The sequence below is a fragment of the Rhipicephalus microplus genome, chromosome X (assembly GCF_043290135.1).
Source record: "Rhipicephalus microplus isolate Deutch F79 chromosome X, USDA_Rmic, whole genome shotgun sequence".
NCBI classification, from domain to species: Eukaryota; Metazoa; Arthropoda; class Arachnida; order Ixodida; family Ixodidae; genus Rhipicephalus; species Rhipicephalus microplus.
Genome location: NC_134710.1, coordinates 109,023,897 through 109,040,353, shown reverse-complemented (window position 1 = coordinate 109,040,353; position 16,457 = coordinate 109,023,897). Strand labels below are relative to the sequence as shown.

At 41.8% G+C, this 16,457-nt stretch overlaps 1 protein-coding gene across 1 annotated transcript in view; it reads right to left on the bottom strand.

The window, feature by feature from the left end:
* The window catches only part of LOC119176258 (A.superbus venom factor 1), a 151,804-nt gene extending 137,008 nt beyond the window's left edge, over window positions 1-14,796 (bottom strand). Inside the window, exons 1-6 of the mRNA XM_037427452.2 lie at window positions 14,610-14,796; window positions 10,513-10,670; window positions 9,341-9,541; window positions 3,028-3,098; window positions 892-1,023; window positions 218-260 (exon numbers count right to left, since the gene is read on the bottom strand). Of these exons, the coding sequence (XP_037283349.2) occupies window positions 218-260; window positions 892-1,023; window positions 3,028-3,098; window positions 9,341-9,541; window positions 10,513-10,670; window positions 14,610-14,680 (676 nt within the window). The 5' untranslated portion in view covers window positions 14,681-14,796. The remainder of the gene's footprint in view (window positions 1-217; window positions 261-891; window positions 1,024-3,027; window positions 3,099-9,340; window positions 9,542-10,512; window positions 10,671-14,609) is intronic.
* Between the last annotated feature and the right edge of the window lie 1,661 nt (window positions 14,797-16,457).

Sequence of the window (16,457 nt, the reverse complement as noted above, 5' to 3'; positions counted from 1 at the left end):
AGCAGAATCTATATTAGTACTGTATCATTTTACTTAAGTCTAAGCAATAGTTTTATTTGTTAACTGACAGAATATTCTCATTAATAAAATTAGGAAGTAAATGCTGGCATTGCGTCCTCAACCCAAAGTAAACTACATGCGTAAGAATCTATTTACTAAACTAAGTAAAACGTAAAAGTTTTCGGTGTATATTGTCTATATTGCTGCCACCACTCACCGTATTTATCGACCAGGAACGTAGACGTTGTGTTCTGCTGAAACTACATTGACAAAAGAAAAAAATGAAAATGGGGAATCACTGTTTCAGTGTTCCAGTATCAAGGAGCTTTATATTGTCCTGGGCTGTGTAAGAGTTCTAGCATGCAATATCCACGTGGCCAGCTAATTTATTAGCTTATTCAAAGCCTAGTTAAGCATAATAAGTTATAGCGATAGCGAGTTGCTTGTATTGCGCCTCTTTTTTTGTTTCGCACACAACCAGGACTAATTATGTACTGCGTTGCGCTATATTTAAACAAAATCCCCGATGGAACCTGATGCCAGTGATACAACGTATACTTTGGGAACAATTAGAGTCACAACTACAAAAACATCTTTCAAGGTAGAGGTACTCGGAAGGCAAATTTTCAGCCTACCTTGATATTGGACACATAAGTATCGAAGGCAGCTGGCCAATGAGAGAGTCAACTTAAGAGATATGAGCAAAAGCCTCGTCTATACGACCTTAGGTTAGTGTACCTTAAGACAAGCAAACACTAATTTATAGGGTCTTCCAATAGGAATAGCTACTTAAGGCAAACATTTAGTTGCTTGTGCCTATACTTGCTCAATGCAAACCTATTTTTTCCCAGGTCATTGTGATCACGAATCGGAGGAGCGTAAGAGTCATACGTTGTAGCCGTGCTTGATGAGAAGCGACCACTCCCCAAGAAGCGTGCGTTTGGGCAGGTGATAGGTGTGTGATAGAAGCAGTTCTTTTTTGGGCTGAAATTCGGTTCTTTCAACGATCACGTTTTGGGGATTCTGCAAAGGAAAAAAAAACGGACGCTGAAAAGTTCCCTCAGAACGTTCGCTTTTAAGTCATGTTTGCGGTACAGGCTCACGAAGCCAAAACTTTAGGATGTGCCACAGGTAATTGATCCATCCACAAACGTTCACATCGGCGCATTTGTGCGTGCATTCTAAATACGTAGAGTGCTATTTATTTAAACATTGATAGAGGCGTGAGTGCCATAGCACTATTCCGAATGACTTGAAACCATGACTGCCTCCCGCCTGGGGAACGAGGGCTCGACGACCCATTTTGAAAGCGCCAGGGACCACATCTACGAAATATTTATTGCATTTTATGCATCGTCAACGCTCTTTGACTGAATCTTCCTCGAGTGACCTCTGGCTCGACATCCTTGCAAACAGTGGCTTAACTAAACACGCATGCTTCGAGAAACGTTCCAGCGTGCGAAAGAAAGTTGTGTGCGTGCGTGTGAATAGCCTGACAGATGCGGTAAAGGAAGTTAGAATGTTTATTCTGGTGAATACGTGAGTGAAGTGAGAACATGGGCGCTCCGACAGCTGCATGCGTGGCCAATGTCTCATAGCGGCGTATTTCTCTTTACCATAAATGTGCACTCCTTTCCCATGGGTACGAGGTTAAGCATCGTGTGTTTCCTAATGCCCTCTGAATAGCTTCGTTCTCTTAAATTAAAAAGCTAGCCTATTAAATTGAAAAATGTAGTGGCCGCCTGTAGCTTCAGCGTGTTCTCCAAGTATATGTATGGAGCTCATGTTCAGGTTATTCAAAAAGCACACCTCATACTCGATAAAACCATAATATATATATATATATATATATATATATATATATATATATATATATATATATATATATATATATATATATTGTGTTTGTGTGTGTGTGTGTGTAAGGAAGTTATAGTGGCACTCACGCCCGAGCGCAGCACATGCTCGGTTAGTGAAGTTTCAACAGATCGTGGCCGTCGCTCGTACGTCCCGAGTCCCGGCTTATTTTGCAGATGGGTGTACGCTTAAGGGAGCGTCAGGCTTCTTTTTAAGGAAGGTCGCTTGCGAATTTGGTTCGGTACTGTGCTGAGTGTGGCTCAAAAGCACGCTTATCAGACGAGAGGGATCTTTTTGAATCTGGCTATTGCACAAGACGTGACCTTTTGAAGCATTTCATACCGAGATTAGGGATTCCTGCTGTATCACTCTCCCGTCATTATATTTTTTTGGTAGTGTTACTTCTTAAGAAAAGAAGCTAGTTGTGAAATGCCGTTTTGTACTGCGTAGCCTTGCGTTAGCCCTTAGCAACGGTGTGCATGTGCGGAGGTTACACATGCCCTGGTACATTCTGATGTGCCAAATCCTTCAATTTGCAGTAAGCGCTTCTTCTTTATATCCCGGGTCGTGCCTTCATTTCACCTTCAATTTTCAATGATACATATTCCAGAAGCGTGGTAAGCAGCGTAATTTTGCAAAAGTTCTTAGCGGAACAGCGCAAAAAAGCCAAAACAAAGCAAGAGATTGAGGTGCAAAAAAGCGCATACTTGTGTCCTTGTCTGGTGTTTTGTCCGTTTTCATGCTATTCCGCAGTGATGCATATGCACCTATACTAGCTCGATTTTCTGTTTTTTGTTCGATTGAGGTCAGTGCCTTGTCAATATAACCTTTCGTCTAAAAACACACATGTGCGACGACTACAAGGAGATAGAAATGATCAGGAAAATGCTCTCGTGTCGGAAGGCTGGCGAGTACACACTTTCACGGAAGCAATGACAATGTATTGATGTTTGTGCTCTTTAGGTTATAACGTCTTAATTTGATTGTATCGCAACAGAATGTTTAGAAACATATTGGTGAATAAATAAGAAAAAAATGAGTGGCCAAACCTAGGACACTTTTCGCGACACTTGTATCAATTGAAGGAAGAACGAAGTCTGTTTTAGTGCATTTTTATCCAGAAAAATTTGCCACCAAGATCTACCCACTTAGGATGAAAATTGAGCGTACCCGAACTTCCAGTCTGAAGATGCTCTGTGATGGTTTAAGCCTTCCATCGACGGCCAAGAACCTTATGTTCACTGGAAGAAACGAAAGGCAGTAAATATAGAACCAGTGGTGCACAGTCATGCATGTACTACTGTTGGCCACGTCGGCTGAAATTTTGAACTTGTATAAGTCTACCTAGTTTATTTTGAGAATGCATGTGACAACCAGACATTCCATTACATGGCGTCTTATGAAGAATTTTGTCCTCTGTGACTTTCAAAAGGACTGAAGGAAAAAAAAATTGCAGAAGACATGTGTTCCTTTTGCCTACGCTACTCTCGCGGCTGATTGCATGACCTAATTACACCTAGCAAAGCACTTACACACGCTGGTTTGCACATATCCGGCAGTCATTGGCACTTCATTGCACAACAGTGTAAAAACAATTGCTAGGGTTTGATGCTATAAAACCATGACATGATTATGAGAGACATCATACTAGAGGGCTTCAGAAATTTCGACTGCTTGAGGGTATCTATTACTCTCCTAAATCTCATAACACTAATAAATCCCTCCATGCACTTTGTACCTAGTTGATACCAGCAAAACAGCAGCAACGGAGCAGCCGACGAAGTCGCGCGTACGGCTTGTATCAATGCGTGCAGTGTTTAGCTATGCAGCTGTTGTAGCTCGGAAAGTTCAACTACCTGCTCATGCAGGGCAACTGAACAAATTAAATACAAGGAGTATATGCCACATTGTGACTGCATCTCCTTCATTTTACCTAGAATTACTGGCGCCGTTTGTTTTAATAAGACGCAATTGCACAGCGCCACTTTCTTGGGCTTGGCGCTTCTTTTACAAACACCTACTGCTTCCGCATTGGCACAATAGACAGTCACACTTCATTCTGCATTAGTGATTGCGAGGAGTCTATGCGACGTATTGTAATAAGCCACCCTGTTTTAACAATGAGCGGCAGACCTTGTGAGCTGCTTTAAATTGGCTGAGAAAAAGCCTGCAAGCTCTAACGACTATTCTTATTTGTACTGCAATGCGCACAGATGTGCGGTTCTCATTGATCATGGTGTACTTAAACTCAAACTCTCATTTCATGGCAGTCAGATTCAGAGGAATCTAGGCTCTGAAATCGGCCATTGGTTAAAGAAAAGTGTGGCACATATAAAAAGAGTGAAGTAAAGCCGCCTAGCTGAATTAGACAAGGAACTAGGCTTGCTGACAAGCTAGAAGAAAAGGTAAATTTTTGGAACAAACAAATTGCAAGTGTGAATGTTCGAGTAAAATTCATGCAAAAACAAATTGACGATGAGGAGAATCCTAGCGGGTGAACTAACCCAATAATAATATCTGGATTTAGGGGGTGAAAGAGACTCAAACGTACAATGATCGAAAACATATTTGAAGCGACATAATTAATAAAGTGAGCAGTAATCGAACGAATACCTCCGGTAAGTAGAGCAGAAACAAACAAGATTATATGCCTGTAGTTAACCAGATGCTGGACTCAACAGAGAAATATTCAATCCAGAAACGGGAACATATATTCATACATATAGAACTATTCGTTGGAAAGTAACTTTTGGAACGAAAGCATGACACAGGTTTGCCGTTGGGTAGATTTCAATAGCAGCCAGAATTTAAAGTAAAGGTACCCGAAGTGGTTACGTTATTTAACTTTATCACCAGATTTGTACCCAAATCAAACAAAAGCGATAACATGAGGAGTTTTATTATTGTTGGATAAAAAAGTAACTTTGTTCATGCAAAACCATAGAAATAGGAGCGTCATTTTTTTCCCTCTTGCATGGTATTCAAGCCACCAATGGGTTGCCAAAAACGGATTCTATTTAATGATTTATGCAAGAACCTTCAAAGCTAAGGGCATTACTGAGGGGAAGAGACCAAACACAAAGTAACGGAATACAGTAATTAAAAAAGAACAATGAACAACCTTCTTACTGACTATAGTAGCTACTGGTCCAATGATGGTTATTGCTTCTCAAGAACGATGGCTAGTTCCACTTGGTTGAGAAAGAAAGTGGTTCCCCTACCTTGCTCCGCGTTGTAGAAAAAGCGTCAGAGAGTGCTTTGGCTTTACAAAATGCAATGCCTACCTTATAGCGATAAACAAAGCAATTGACGTTCAGTGCGGAGATAAAATAAATGTGTCGTGAAGGCCACTACGGTGTTACATCCTGTAAAATAGGTTGAAGCGGCAAAACATTATACTTCTGTTAGAGACAGAGAGGAAAGACTGGATTTCGTGGCTCTTGTGTTAGCAGTTCTGTTGTAGTTAGAAAGAATAAAACGACCAGAATTATTCTGAACAATCTAAGGGGCAGGCACTAATTTCACACGCACGGCTCGTATCCCATATCAATGCAAATAAAAAAAAAGATCAAGTTTCAGTTGCAGTCAGAAACGGAATCCCCAAAGAATGCAGCTGACTTCGTTCATAGTGATTTCAGTGTGTACGGCCTTGTTTAATTACATATTGTATAAATAATTTAACAAGAGATGGGTTCAAATATGACGTTGCTCAAGAAGCTAAGGGTTTCCGGCTGCATGAATAGTTTTGCGTTTTTTTATATTTAGTTCCATAAACAATATTTTGCACCATGCAGGTGACGATATTCAAAATAAAGCTCTCGCTGGAAACAGTCACTTTTGAAAATTAGAGTAAAAAATCAGTATAAGCAGTAAATGTTGAGGCAGTTTATACTTGAAGCTGCACACCGAATACGATCAGTAGATAAACCATAATAGAAAACCTGCTTTGTTTTGGTGTGGATCTTCACTTTGCGCGAAGGTCGCTTGAGAACATGCGCCGTGCTATCAGCTTTCGAGGCTGATGGCAGGGTGGCGCAAGCAGCGCGCTAGTCACGTGGTTAAGAGCATGCAAGCAACTTCAACACTCGATCTCTGTAGGCGCGCCGTGCTTTGCACGGAGAATGCCTTGATGCGCACCATGCGACCCGCTGCACGAGCGGGTCGATATGCGCGCATGGGCTGACGCGAAGGCAAAGTTTGGAAACTTCCGGGCTATTACTGCGTAAAAGAGCTCGTTTGGCTGACGTTCCAGCGTCTGCGTTAGCGTCGTTGGTTGTGAGGGATAACTCATCATCTTGTCCGTAACATAATAACAATTTCAGGTCTCAGTAAAGACTGAACCCAAAACTTTTGGGTGGCAAACAGGTGGTCTACCATGCAAGAATGCGTCTGCTTGCCCCACCGCGATGGTCTAGTGGCTAAGGTTCTCGGCTGCTGATTCGCAGGTCGCGGGATCGAGTCCCGGATGCGGCGGCTGCATTTCCGATGGAGGCGGAAATGTTGAAGGCCCATGTGCTTAGATTTGCGTGCACGTTAAAGAACCCCAGGGGGTCGAAATTTCCGGAGCCCTCCCCTACGGCATCTCTCATATTCATAGAGTGGTTTTCGGACGTTAAACCTCACATATCACTCAATCATTGCGTATTCTTGAAAATGCAGTGAAAATAACTTTCTTGCTTTGCAAACACACGCGCCCTGTATGCAGGCTTCACAATACATATATTATTACAGTACTATTGCGAGGTACACGCGTACATTGATTGATTTGTGGGGTTTAACGTCCCAAAACCACCATATGATTATGAGAGACGCCGTAGTGGAGGGCTCCGGAAATTTTGACCACTTGGGGTTCTTTAACGTGCACCCAAATCTGAGTACACGGGCCTACGTACAAGTGTACATTGTCATCAGGTGTCGGAACATGGGATTAATAATGACTTCACGGTTTGAAGCCGGCCACTCATTACAAAAGGCACAGACATTACGGCGCGCGTTCCTTTAAGACCACGCATTGGGTGCATAGCGAGTTCAAAAAACATTTCAATCTCGTAACTGCTCGTGGTTTAGAGCATGCTGCCAACTACACAGAATTCAGTCACAAGCGAAAGTTTCACTGCGCAAGCCACTTTCAGCTTTATCGACTACATTGTAATAATCGACAGTTTAAACGTCTGGAACAACATCATACAATAAAAAGTATTCAACAAGTGGTTTAAATTAGAAACAGGATATCACGTGCAACTCTTGAAGAGATGCTTAATGGTTCCCCAATTTTTTCTTGCACATAAAGAGAAAATTGTATACTAAACGCACAAAAACAGGAGTTCAAGTGAGCCCAAAAGTTGCCATAGCGCTCACAAGATTTTTTTTTTGTCGCCAGACGTGGTTCTAAACTGGCCAATTTGGCGCAAAGGAGTTACCAACGGCAAACCTGGTAAGATATTTGAACTAAGTTTTGGAACAGTGCGATAGCAAACCGATAAAATAATGAAAAATTTGCTATTATTTCTGACAAGTCTCACGTTGGTGTGTTGGAAAATAATTGAACATATAGTGGCAAAAAATATTGGGCAATTTTTAGTGAAAAATGAATTATTACGCCCCTTTCAGCATGGATTTCACACAGGCCTTTCAACTGTCGCACAAATGATTGAAAATATACATGACTTGTGTGTTGCTGTAGATGCCTGCATGCAAATCGATGTTATACGTATAGATTTTTGAAAGGCGTTCGACAGAGTTTCACACCGTAAATTGCTGTTAAAGCTTCGAAACGTCGGTATTAGTGAGAATGTCCTCAATTGGATTGGAGCTTATCTGGTCATTCGCCAACAAGCAGGTATAGTGATGCCATGTCAAAAATTCGGGAGGTGTATTCGGGAGTACCTCAGGGGTCTGTATTGGGGCCCGTATACTCTTCCTTTTACACATAGATGATATTTCATCACTTACCGAACCACCACTGAAAATTAAGCTATTTGCAGAGGACTGCCTAATTTATTGTCTGGTATCATGCAGAGAAGATCAAGTTAAATGAATGGAGTGCTTAGAAACTGTAAACTTATGGTGCTCTCAGTGGGGTATGGAAATTAACATTAAAACAACCTCACACACTGATTACAAAAAAAGGAAGTGCTTTCGTTTGCGCATAACACAGGCGATAATATGTTGGTGAAAGTGCGTAGTTTTAAATACTTGGGTGTAACTATAACAGATAAATTGAATCTGGCGTAATCATATTGAAAACATTTTTCAGTCAGAATATCAAAATTTGTGCTTCCTACGAAGAAACTTAGGCCGAGTGATGAAAGATATCAAGCTGCTTGCCGACAAAACGTATGTTCGTCCGAAGTTGGAATACGCTTGTGCTGTGTGGAGTCCACATCAAGAGGTTTTAAAAATAAACTAGAACGTGTTCAGAGAATGTCAGCTCACTTTATCTGCCTGAAGTATCAAACAAGGCATTTTGAGACTTCAATGTTGAAAGTATATAAATTAGCACTGCTAGAATTAACATGGCAGCAACAGAGATTCAAAATCCTTTTCCAAATTTTACATGCAGGGGTGGCAATAAGCAAGGATAATCATTTGACCTGCTACATCAAAAGGTTTCCAATAACAACACGCATGCAGTGCATTCATAGAACCAATACATGCTATTCCAAATTTCCTTCTTCCCTGATGCTATTAAAATGTGAAATGAATTACCAAATGATGTGGTGCAAAAAGTACTTTGAGTGAATTTGAGGCTACTCTTGACATGAATTTTGTTAAAAAACGAATAGAAGATTAGTATTTTTCTATGTTTTCTTAAAAAATGTTCCATCAAATGTTGTGAGTGAAAAGCATGTAACTGTGTGCATCATACAACAACAAAGTGTGCTATAAGTTACACAATTTATCTTACAAATGCTCTTCATGTATTTATGTAATAATGTAGAGCACTCTCCCTGTAATGACTCTCAATGGACGGTTAACAGTACGACTAATAAATAAATAATTACCTAAATAAATAAAAAATAGATAACCCCGAAGATGTTGGCTTCTGAATTGCTCGTGCAGCGATGCGGAAAAACATACTCACCTCATCCCTCCCGCCCCAAAAAAATACACAGGATAAAACAGAGCTACTACTCGTCGTGCCGCAAAATCGGTGGACTTGCACTTCTCATAGTGAATGTACGAGCATCATCAACAAGCCTGACAGTCTTGAAAATTAGGTTATCGATTAGGAACCTGACCTAGTGGCCTTCCCTGAAACGTGGCTTACACGCGACCTTTTGATCACGACTTTGCACCTCTCAGCTATTCCATGACCTGAGAAGACTGCCTCAAAAATGGGGGAAAAAAGTGGTTCTTCGATTTAAAGCATTTGAATGAAGAAATAAGATCTCGATCCAAGCTAAAGTATCACTTTAAGAGCATCTACAAACTTAATGTTTTGTCACTGTGAGGCAATTCGAAATTATCTTATGATACTTGCCGTTTTCTCCTGGATGGTAGATGGGCTTCTCAATCTGAACGAGAAAATGCTCTCCAGATGCAGGGCTCACGAGAACCTGCGTACTCCTTTTCCACAAAGCGCCGCATGTAACTTCCAGCGTGACATAGACATTGTTCTGTTCGTACCGCAGCTCGGGCACATCATTCACCCGCACGATGATGTCCTCAATTCGTGGATAACCTGCGAAATGTCAGTTAGGTTTCTGCTACAGAAATAATTCATATCTGACATTAGCATCATAGCTATAGGAACTGGTCAACCGATACAACTTTATCACTCGACATTTCCGGTGCATTAGATGGTTTTATTTGGAGCTGTATTTTTACGCCATGCATTCTTGTTTGGCACACGGACATAATGGGTGCCGAGTCTGAAGCTATAGGCATGCCCAGAAACCAAAAGCCGACAAGCTGTATCACGACAAAACCTCGAGAATAAATAGCAAAGTGGATGACACCTATATATTTCCTTTGTACGATTTTCTGTGTCAGCGAGTGGCGCCTACAAGAGTGTTTCATACAAGAGTGTTTTAAGGTAATCCTATCTTCTCCAATTTTGTCTTTGATTTTTACGTAAAAAAAGGTAAGTATTCTTCGACTGGTACCGATGGCGGGACAAAGGTTCTAAAAGTGAAAGTATCTGATTTGTTTGCGCAGTGTTATGACTGGCAGAATAAGGACATGGTCTCCAAGGGATGCTGATTGGCGTACCGTTCAAATGTGGTACGCGTCCTGCAGGAACGGAAGCGGTGTCCGTGTGCACTGCAGGGAACGCACATTGGTGTTGCTGGGGCACGCAGTCGGCGTTTGACAAGAACTGCGTGCACGGACAGGGGGATATAAAAGGAGATTTGCGTGAGCGCTGGACACACTCTCTCTCTATCCTTCGTTATGGCTGGTCATGTCTCGTATAAAAGCGTGTCTGGACGCCTAGTGTTCTTGACACCTGTAAATATGTAAATAAATTTGTAAGTCTCTCAGGACTGTCTCCTTCCCCGGCACCTGAATGGCCACCTTTACCTTCTCTGCGGTCACATTAGCATGCACTCGGGCATGAATAAAACATAACGTTGTGTGCGTCTGCTTACACATTAGACATGAGCTCTTGCTTGAATAACTGACAGTCTTCAAAGACTGTTTGAGTTTACTCACCAGGGCTCGCATTGTAAGACTGGTAAAAGAAAGTCCTCGGAGAGTTGGGGAAATTACGGAGTGCAACAGTCACTTTCTTTGCACCACCGTCCACCATGATCGCGAGAGTTTCGGTTGTCCCCACTCTGAAGACGTTGGGTGCCACTACGAAACAGTTTCTGAAAAAAATTCAGGCAGAATAAGCGTGCTTAGAAAACTTTGATGCAGAATTGGCGCACGAATGCAAAAGGTCCAGAGGTACGACAAGATGGCCAGGCCACTCGGGAATCGGAATGAGACATTAGTGAGTGTCTCAGTGGTGACTACAAGATTGTAGTTATATTTTTCTTGTTTCATATTGGAAATTTTGATACCGAATAGGTGTTTCAGGAGCCTCGGAGATTGACTTGCAGTAAGAGAGATGGCAAATATATATTGCTGGCATACACAACTGTTGCTCATGCGTGACACACTTGGTCGTTTCCGATGATGTCGTGTACCCTGAGGAATTATTTGTTTACCCATTTTTTGTTTGGAACGCCCAGTGAGGGTTGTCAGTACGTATAGACAATGCAACTATTATTTCTCATCAATGGACATAGGTATCTTTCAATACTCACAATATAGACGGTTGAATAAACAGTTAAATTGACGGCGGCTATCTCAAGTCCCATTCCAATTCTAAGTATCCAGGAAAATAGGCGGCTCCGAGAAAAAGGTATCGTAGACAAATACGATGCAGGCTACTTTGCTGTTCAAAGAAGATCGCGGCTCAGCGAATCGCCTAGATAGATTGAATCTCGCCGGAACGGTCGTCTGCACACAATCAAACGCTTATCCAGACGGTCAATGCGAGCAACTTTTAATTTCTTTTAAATTTCGACGCAAAATAGGCCAGAAAATACAACAGTTACGTTTGTTTATTTTAGCTTCCTCTTCTCAAGACCACGTGGCACGTCGTCGCGTCGAAACCGTCCAGATTCCTCGGACAGCATGAACTCGGTGCTGTTTTCTAAGCTGTCTGCGCGGACTGTCTACGATGCTGTCTAAGAATCGGAACACAGCCATAGATAGTGTGAAAATGAATAGCAATGCGCAGCTTCATCACCATTATTAATCTGCCATCTCTCTTGTTCCTATAAACACATTGAAGACTGTACAATATTTACGATTCAATGTTTTTGAGGGAACAACATTAAAGGCCGAAACGGTATTCACCGGAACGAATTGCTTCATAGCTACCAATGGTTTGAGCAGCGGAACCTAAATTGAAAAACAAAAAAAAAACAGGCGACAGTTACGACGTCTTTGTCTGTCGTCTTTTTGTCCCCCAGTTTAAGTTCCACGAATAAAACCAGTGTTAGATAATGGAAAACATTTTACAACACCTACGGAAGAAAAGCACTGGCAGGGCGACAGTTTTTCATCGTATCTATTCCTTCCTTCCTAAGAGTACGCAGCCAATTTCTCTTTTTACCGCACTTTTTTTCAATGCACATGTAAAACATGCCGTGGTCACCAGTTTTTTACTCTGACCAGTATATATAGAATAGTGTGGATGGTTACTGCCCCACGCCTCTAATTGCTTAGCTAAAGGAAACGGGATCCTTCTTATACTCGTGCGGCGAAGGGGATGCCACAGTCTATATTTCCGCAGTTTCCTCATAACAATGATGATCAGTTCTCAAAACAACGCTGAACTGTAGTCTTGTGAACGTAGTCACAATGCTTCATTAACTGATGGTGCGTGACACAGCCACTCGGAGTTATGACGTATAGGTCTCAGCGATGAACCACTTAAGACTCATAGTGTCATGGTTGTCGTTAAAGGCAGCACAGTGTAGCTAGGCATGTGAGCACGAATTACCGTCAATGGAAAAGCTGGCCACCAAGGGCCCAGCCTTGTTCAACAAAAAGACCACAATAATTAGTCGTGACTGTATGAATAACCTCTTCGCAGAAGCTGCAGTGGCGCAGGGGTCAGTTCACGCTTATTTTCGGGTATCTTTCTCCCACCTGGATGGATTGCAGGGATCTAGCCAGCGTCTGGCTTGGCGTATTTCCTCGTTGGCAGTGGTTCAGGGTCACCACGATACAGAGCCAGTAGTATAAGTGCATCTTACTCTGGCCAGGCGAGGCCAGGGGTTTTCTTGTTGGCTCTAGCGCACGTGTTACTGCGCAGCGTCTCCTCGAAATACCTCATGGGGTTATATTCACTTCGAGCGAACTACTGAGCGTTTTCAAAGAAAGGTGCCACTGCAAAGCAGAGATGAATTTACGCAGGCGAACACGTGAATCAACGTGGTCATAGTTTATAGGAGCTCGGAGATTGCATCATGTTCATGTATATAGGTGCAGCTGGTAGCTTGACTCCACGAAGCCAAGCGCGGAGACGCAGTCAAGTAAAACAACGACACTTCGGAGAGATGAAGTGAGCTATCGTGTGACCATTTAAAATTCGTTTATGTCATTAAAAATCGTCTTTTCCCGTTTTTTATTGGCATCGCTTACTCTTTAGACTTGTATTTAAAGCTGATCGTGAAGTTGTGTGGAAGCTTGAAATTTCACTGGTTAGCCTTGGACGTCGTAGCTAAACACTCTAAGCGACTGGTGCTTCAAATAAGATCCTGGTATTGTATGCCCGTTATATTACCAAACTCGGATATCTGGTTCTGTTGTACATTTACATAGACACTGTAGCTAGCTCTCAGGGTAGCCAATATCCGGCAACATTGACTACTATACATATCATGGCTTCGAATTCATAAATTTTTGTGCATTATTATGGGACAATTGCAATCCTTCAGTATGCGCTGTATTTTCATTCATTCGAAAACTAATGAAGCTTAACTAAGCAATTTCTTCACACCACTGTTGTTTGATATCAATCAATCAATCAATCAATCAATCAATCAATCAATCAATCAATCAATCAATCAATCAATCAATCAGTCAATCAATCAATCATTCAATCAATCACTCAATCAATTAATCAATCAAAGAAAGTAATGTCTTTCTCCTTTATATCTATCTATATAGACATAGCGTAAAAATGCTTTTTGTCTAGTTGATTTCTTTGTTACGAGAGCACTCCCACAGGAGCTCTCATGCAGTGGTAGTGACTGGCGATCTTGAAGAAACACTAGAGACAAATAACTTTTCTTGTATTAGTATATTATTTTTTAAAAATGCAAAAACCACTAGGCTTGCAGAGAAAAGATGCTTTGTAAAAGAAAAAAAAACACGCAAAGAGAAGGTGTGGGTGGTGACGCCACTTTGAAGTTCTTACAAAAATAACTGTGACGTCATGCATTTAGACGGCGTCTATTAAGGTCTACGTAGTTTATAATTTATAAAAATGATGCGCATTTTCACATGAGGAGGCCAGAGATATAGCGTACTAAGTTGCAAAAAACTTAATTGGGCAACGTCGCCAAAATGCGGAAAAAGCACTTTGAAATTTGTCCCGTCTGTTTTAGAAATCTGACGTGAAAATAAAAACTACCTACTACATTTACCATAATTTTATTTTCTAATAACGAACCTGTTAAGGTGAAATAATGACAGAAGAGCTTCTGAGTAAAATTTATTCTTTTAAACTGATTGCTTTTTTAGCGTCTGTTCAAGAGTTTTATGAAAGGTGGGTGCAGAAGTCTTTCAGTTTGACCTAAAAACCAAAACTACTCGTGAAAAGCAGTATTTAGATTTTTTATATGTTTTAAGACACGCCAGAGTGACTAGTGTCACATGTTTTCTTCTACAAGGATGCTTTCCTTTATGATTTTTTGTAGTATAACACTCCCAAAATTTCATGACACAACAAGTAATGTGGGCATCAGGAACAAAGTGCCTATCAAATGCTGTTTGCTACAGTAATATAAGCTTCGCGCGGCCTTTATTCAAGCTAACTAGAGTATTTATGTATTCACGATCAGGCCTCTTTTTATTTATATTGTGTAATTATCCATCTAAAAATGGTACGACAAACAGTAGTATCTCCCGACATTGCATGAATAGTGGCAGAAGAAATCATTTCAATGAAAGACGACATTCACTGCGAACAACATACCGTGATGTTCGAACGATTCAAATAGAAAACACTGTGTGCGTGTACTTACTCATCTGCAAGCACCAAACGGGAGCGCAAAATCACACAGATGGCACAGGCAGCCACCAATGCGTTCGCCATGATGTCTGATGGCGAATAAGCCACTCGGCAGTCGCTTTCAACGATACTTATGCTGTAAGTCAGACGAGGAAGTTGGTGGCCAAATTTTGCTTCTCGACTTCAAGACCGTATTGCGACGCTCTCGGTAAGTAGACTTAGCTGACCGGCCGCGCCTTATCAGGACTCAGATAGTAAGTACCTCTGGAGCCTTTTCGCGGTGTCATTTTACGCCTAAAGGATGTCACGAGACACACAGCGACCCGCTAGATTGAAGACTTAGAAAAAAAAGTAACGATTGAGTGACACTCGTTGTATTGTGAGATTATGTTTTATTCTAATCTTATATATCACGGGAAGAAGATGGAAGTTGCTGTGAAGAAGAGCTAGAGACGAATTAGGTAAATATGAGCGATAAACTAGCAGAGAACTACAATTCGGCCCCATTGTGACCGAGACAGGGTTTGATTATTGAGCTATCGTACGTATGAGGAGACTTACTTTAGCTAGTTATGCTTACGTTGTTAATAAGAAAAAAAGTCACAGCTTTGCCGGAAAGGCGAAGCAATGAACACAATAGCAACAAATTGGAAGGTCACGCAAAGAATGGAAAGCAGATCGAAACGTTCCCCTCGTTTCTCACGCACAAATGACACACTAAACGTACTCACAGGTACAGATGCACGCGACTAAGCGTCTAAGTTGTTACTTAGCTGAGTCAGAAAAGTGCGCACGTTTCGCAAGCGAAGACTGCAATGATTGCAGGGACTTTGGGCGCCTGGTAACCACAGCAAAATTGTACCGGGGAAAACGCAAGGCCACCCAAGACGTACGATCTTCCCCACCGCGAAATAAGAGCATGCGAGTGAGCGTTGCCTTCCTCCATTCCGCGGTGCAAAGTACATATGGGGTATGAGAGCGCGCCGCCGCGTGATGTGGCGACGCGCGCTCATTGGGCCCCCTTGCTGGTATGCTGAAAACACGATAATTCTCTCCGACATGCCCGTCAGCAGCGGTAAGTGGTAGACATAAATAGCTTGCCGTTTGAACGTCCAATAACATGCTCCTCGGTGGCTGTGTGGTTGGCGCCTCGCACTCACGATGCAGAGGACGCATGTTCGATTCCACGAGCCGGAGTCTTCTTCTGGATTTTTTTCTTTCTTGCATCTTCAAATATATAGATATGTGTACGTTTACGGTGAGTGACGGTGACGCCAGTGACAAAATCCAGCCCAAGAGTGTCCATATAATTTCTATCGCAATAAAAACTGCAAAATAAAATAAAATGAAGAAGGGATGGGGTGTTCGGTTGAAGAGAAGTGAAACTGATTACCTCTATCACACAGAGGTGAACAAGCCATGTGCAGGGCGGGCATTGGGATTGGCTTAGTTCAAAGACCTTTTTCGGCTTCCATGAAAAACGGACTTGTGTATCACGAGAGATGTTTCATTTCAGTGATGACCTATATAAGATAAATCATTTTGAGATGCTTGTCATCTTTTTAATTAAGGCGCTGTCCTTAGATGCCTCACAAAAAGCGACAGTTAACTGTCGGGTTTGGTGGCTTCAACACCAGTGAATCTAAAAAAAATGTGTTGACGTTTTCACATGACGTCATCACAATCACAATGATAGGTTGGTGGCATCAACACATGACGTCACATCATGGCGTCACAGATCGATGAAATTTGTATTGCCATCAGGAGGTCATCATCACATGACGTCATCACTTGGTCAAAGGGGGGCCTATCATGGAGGCAGCGCTAAACCACGTGAAACGCAGAGAGTTAGCAATGCCTC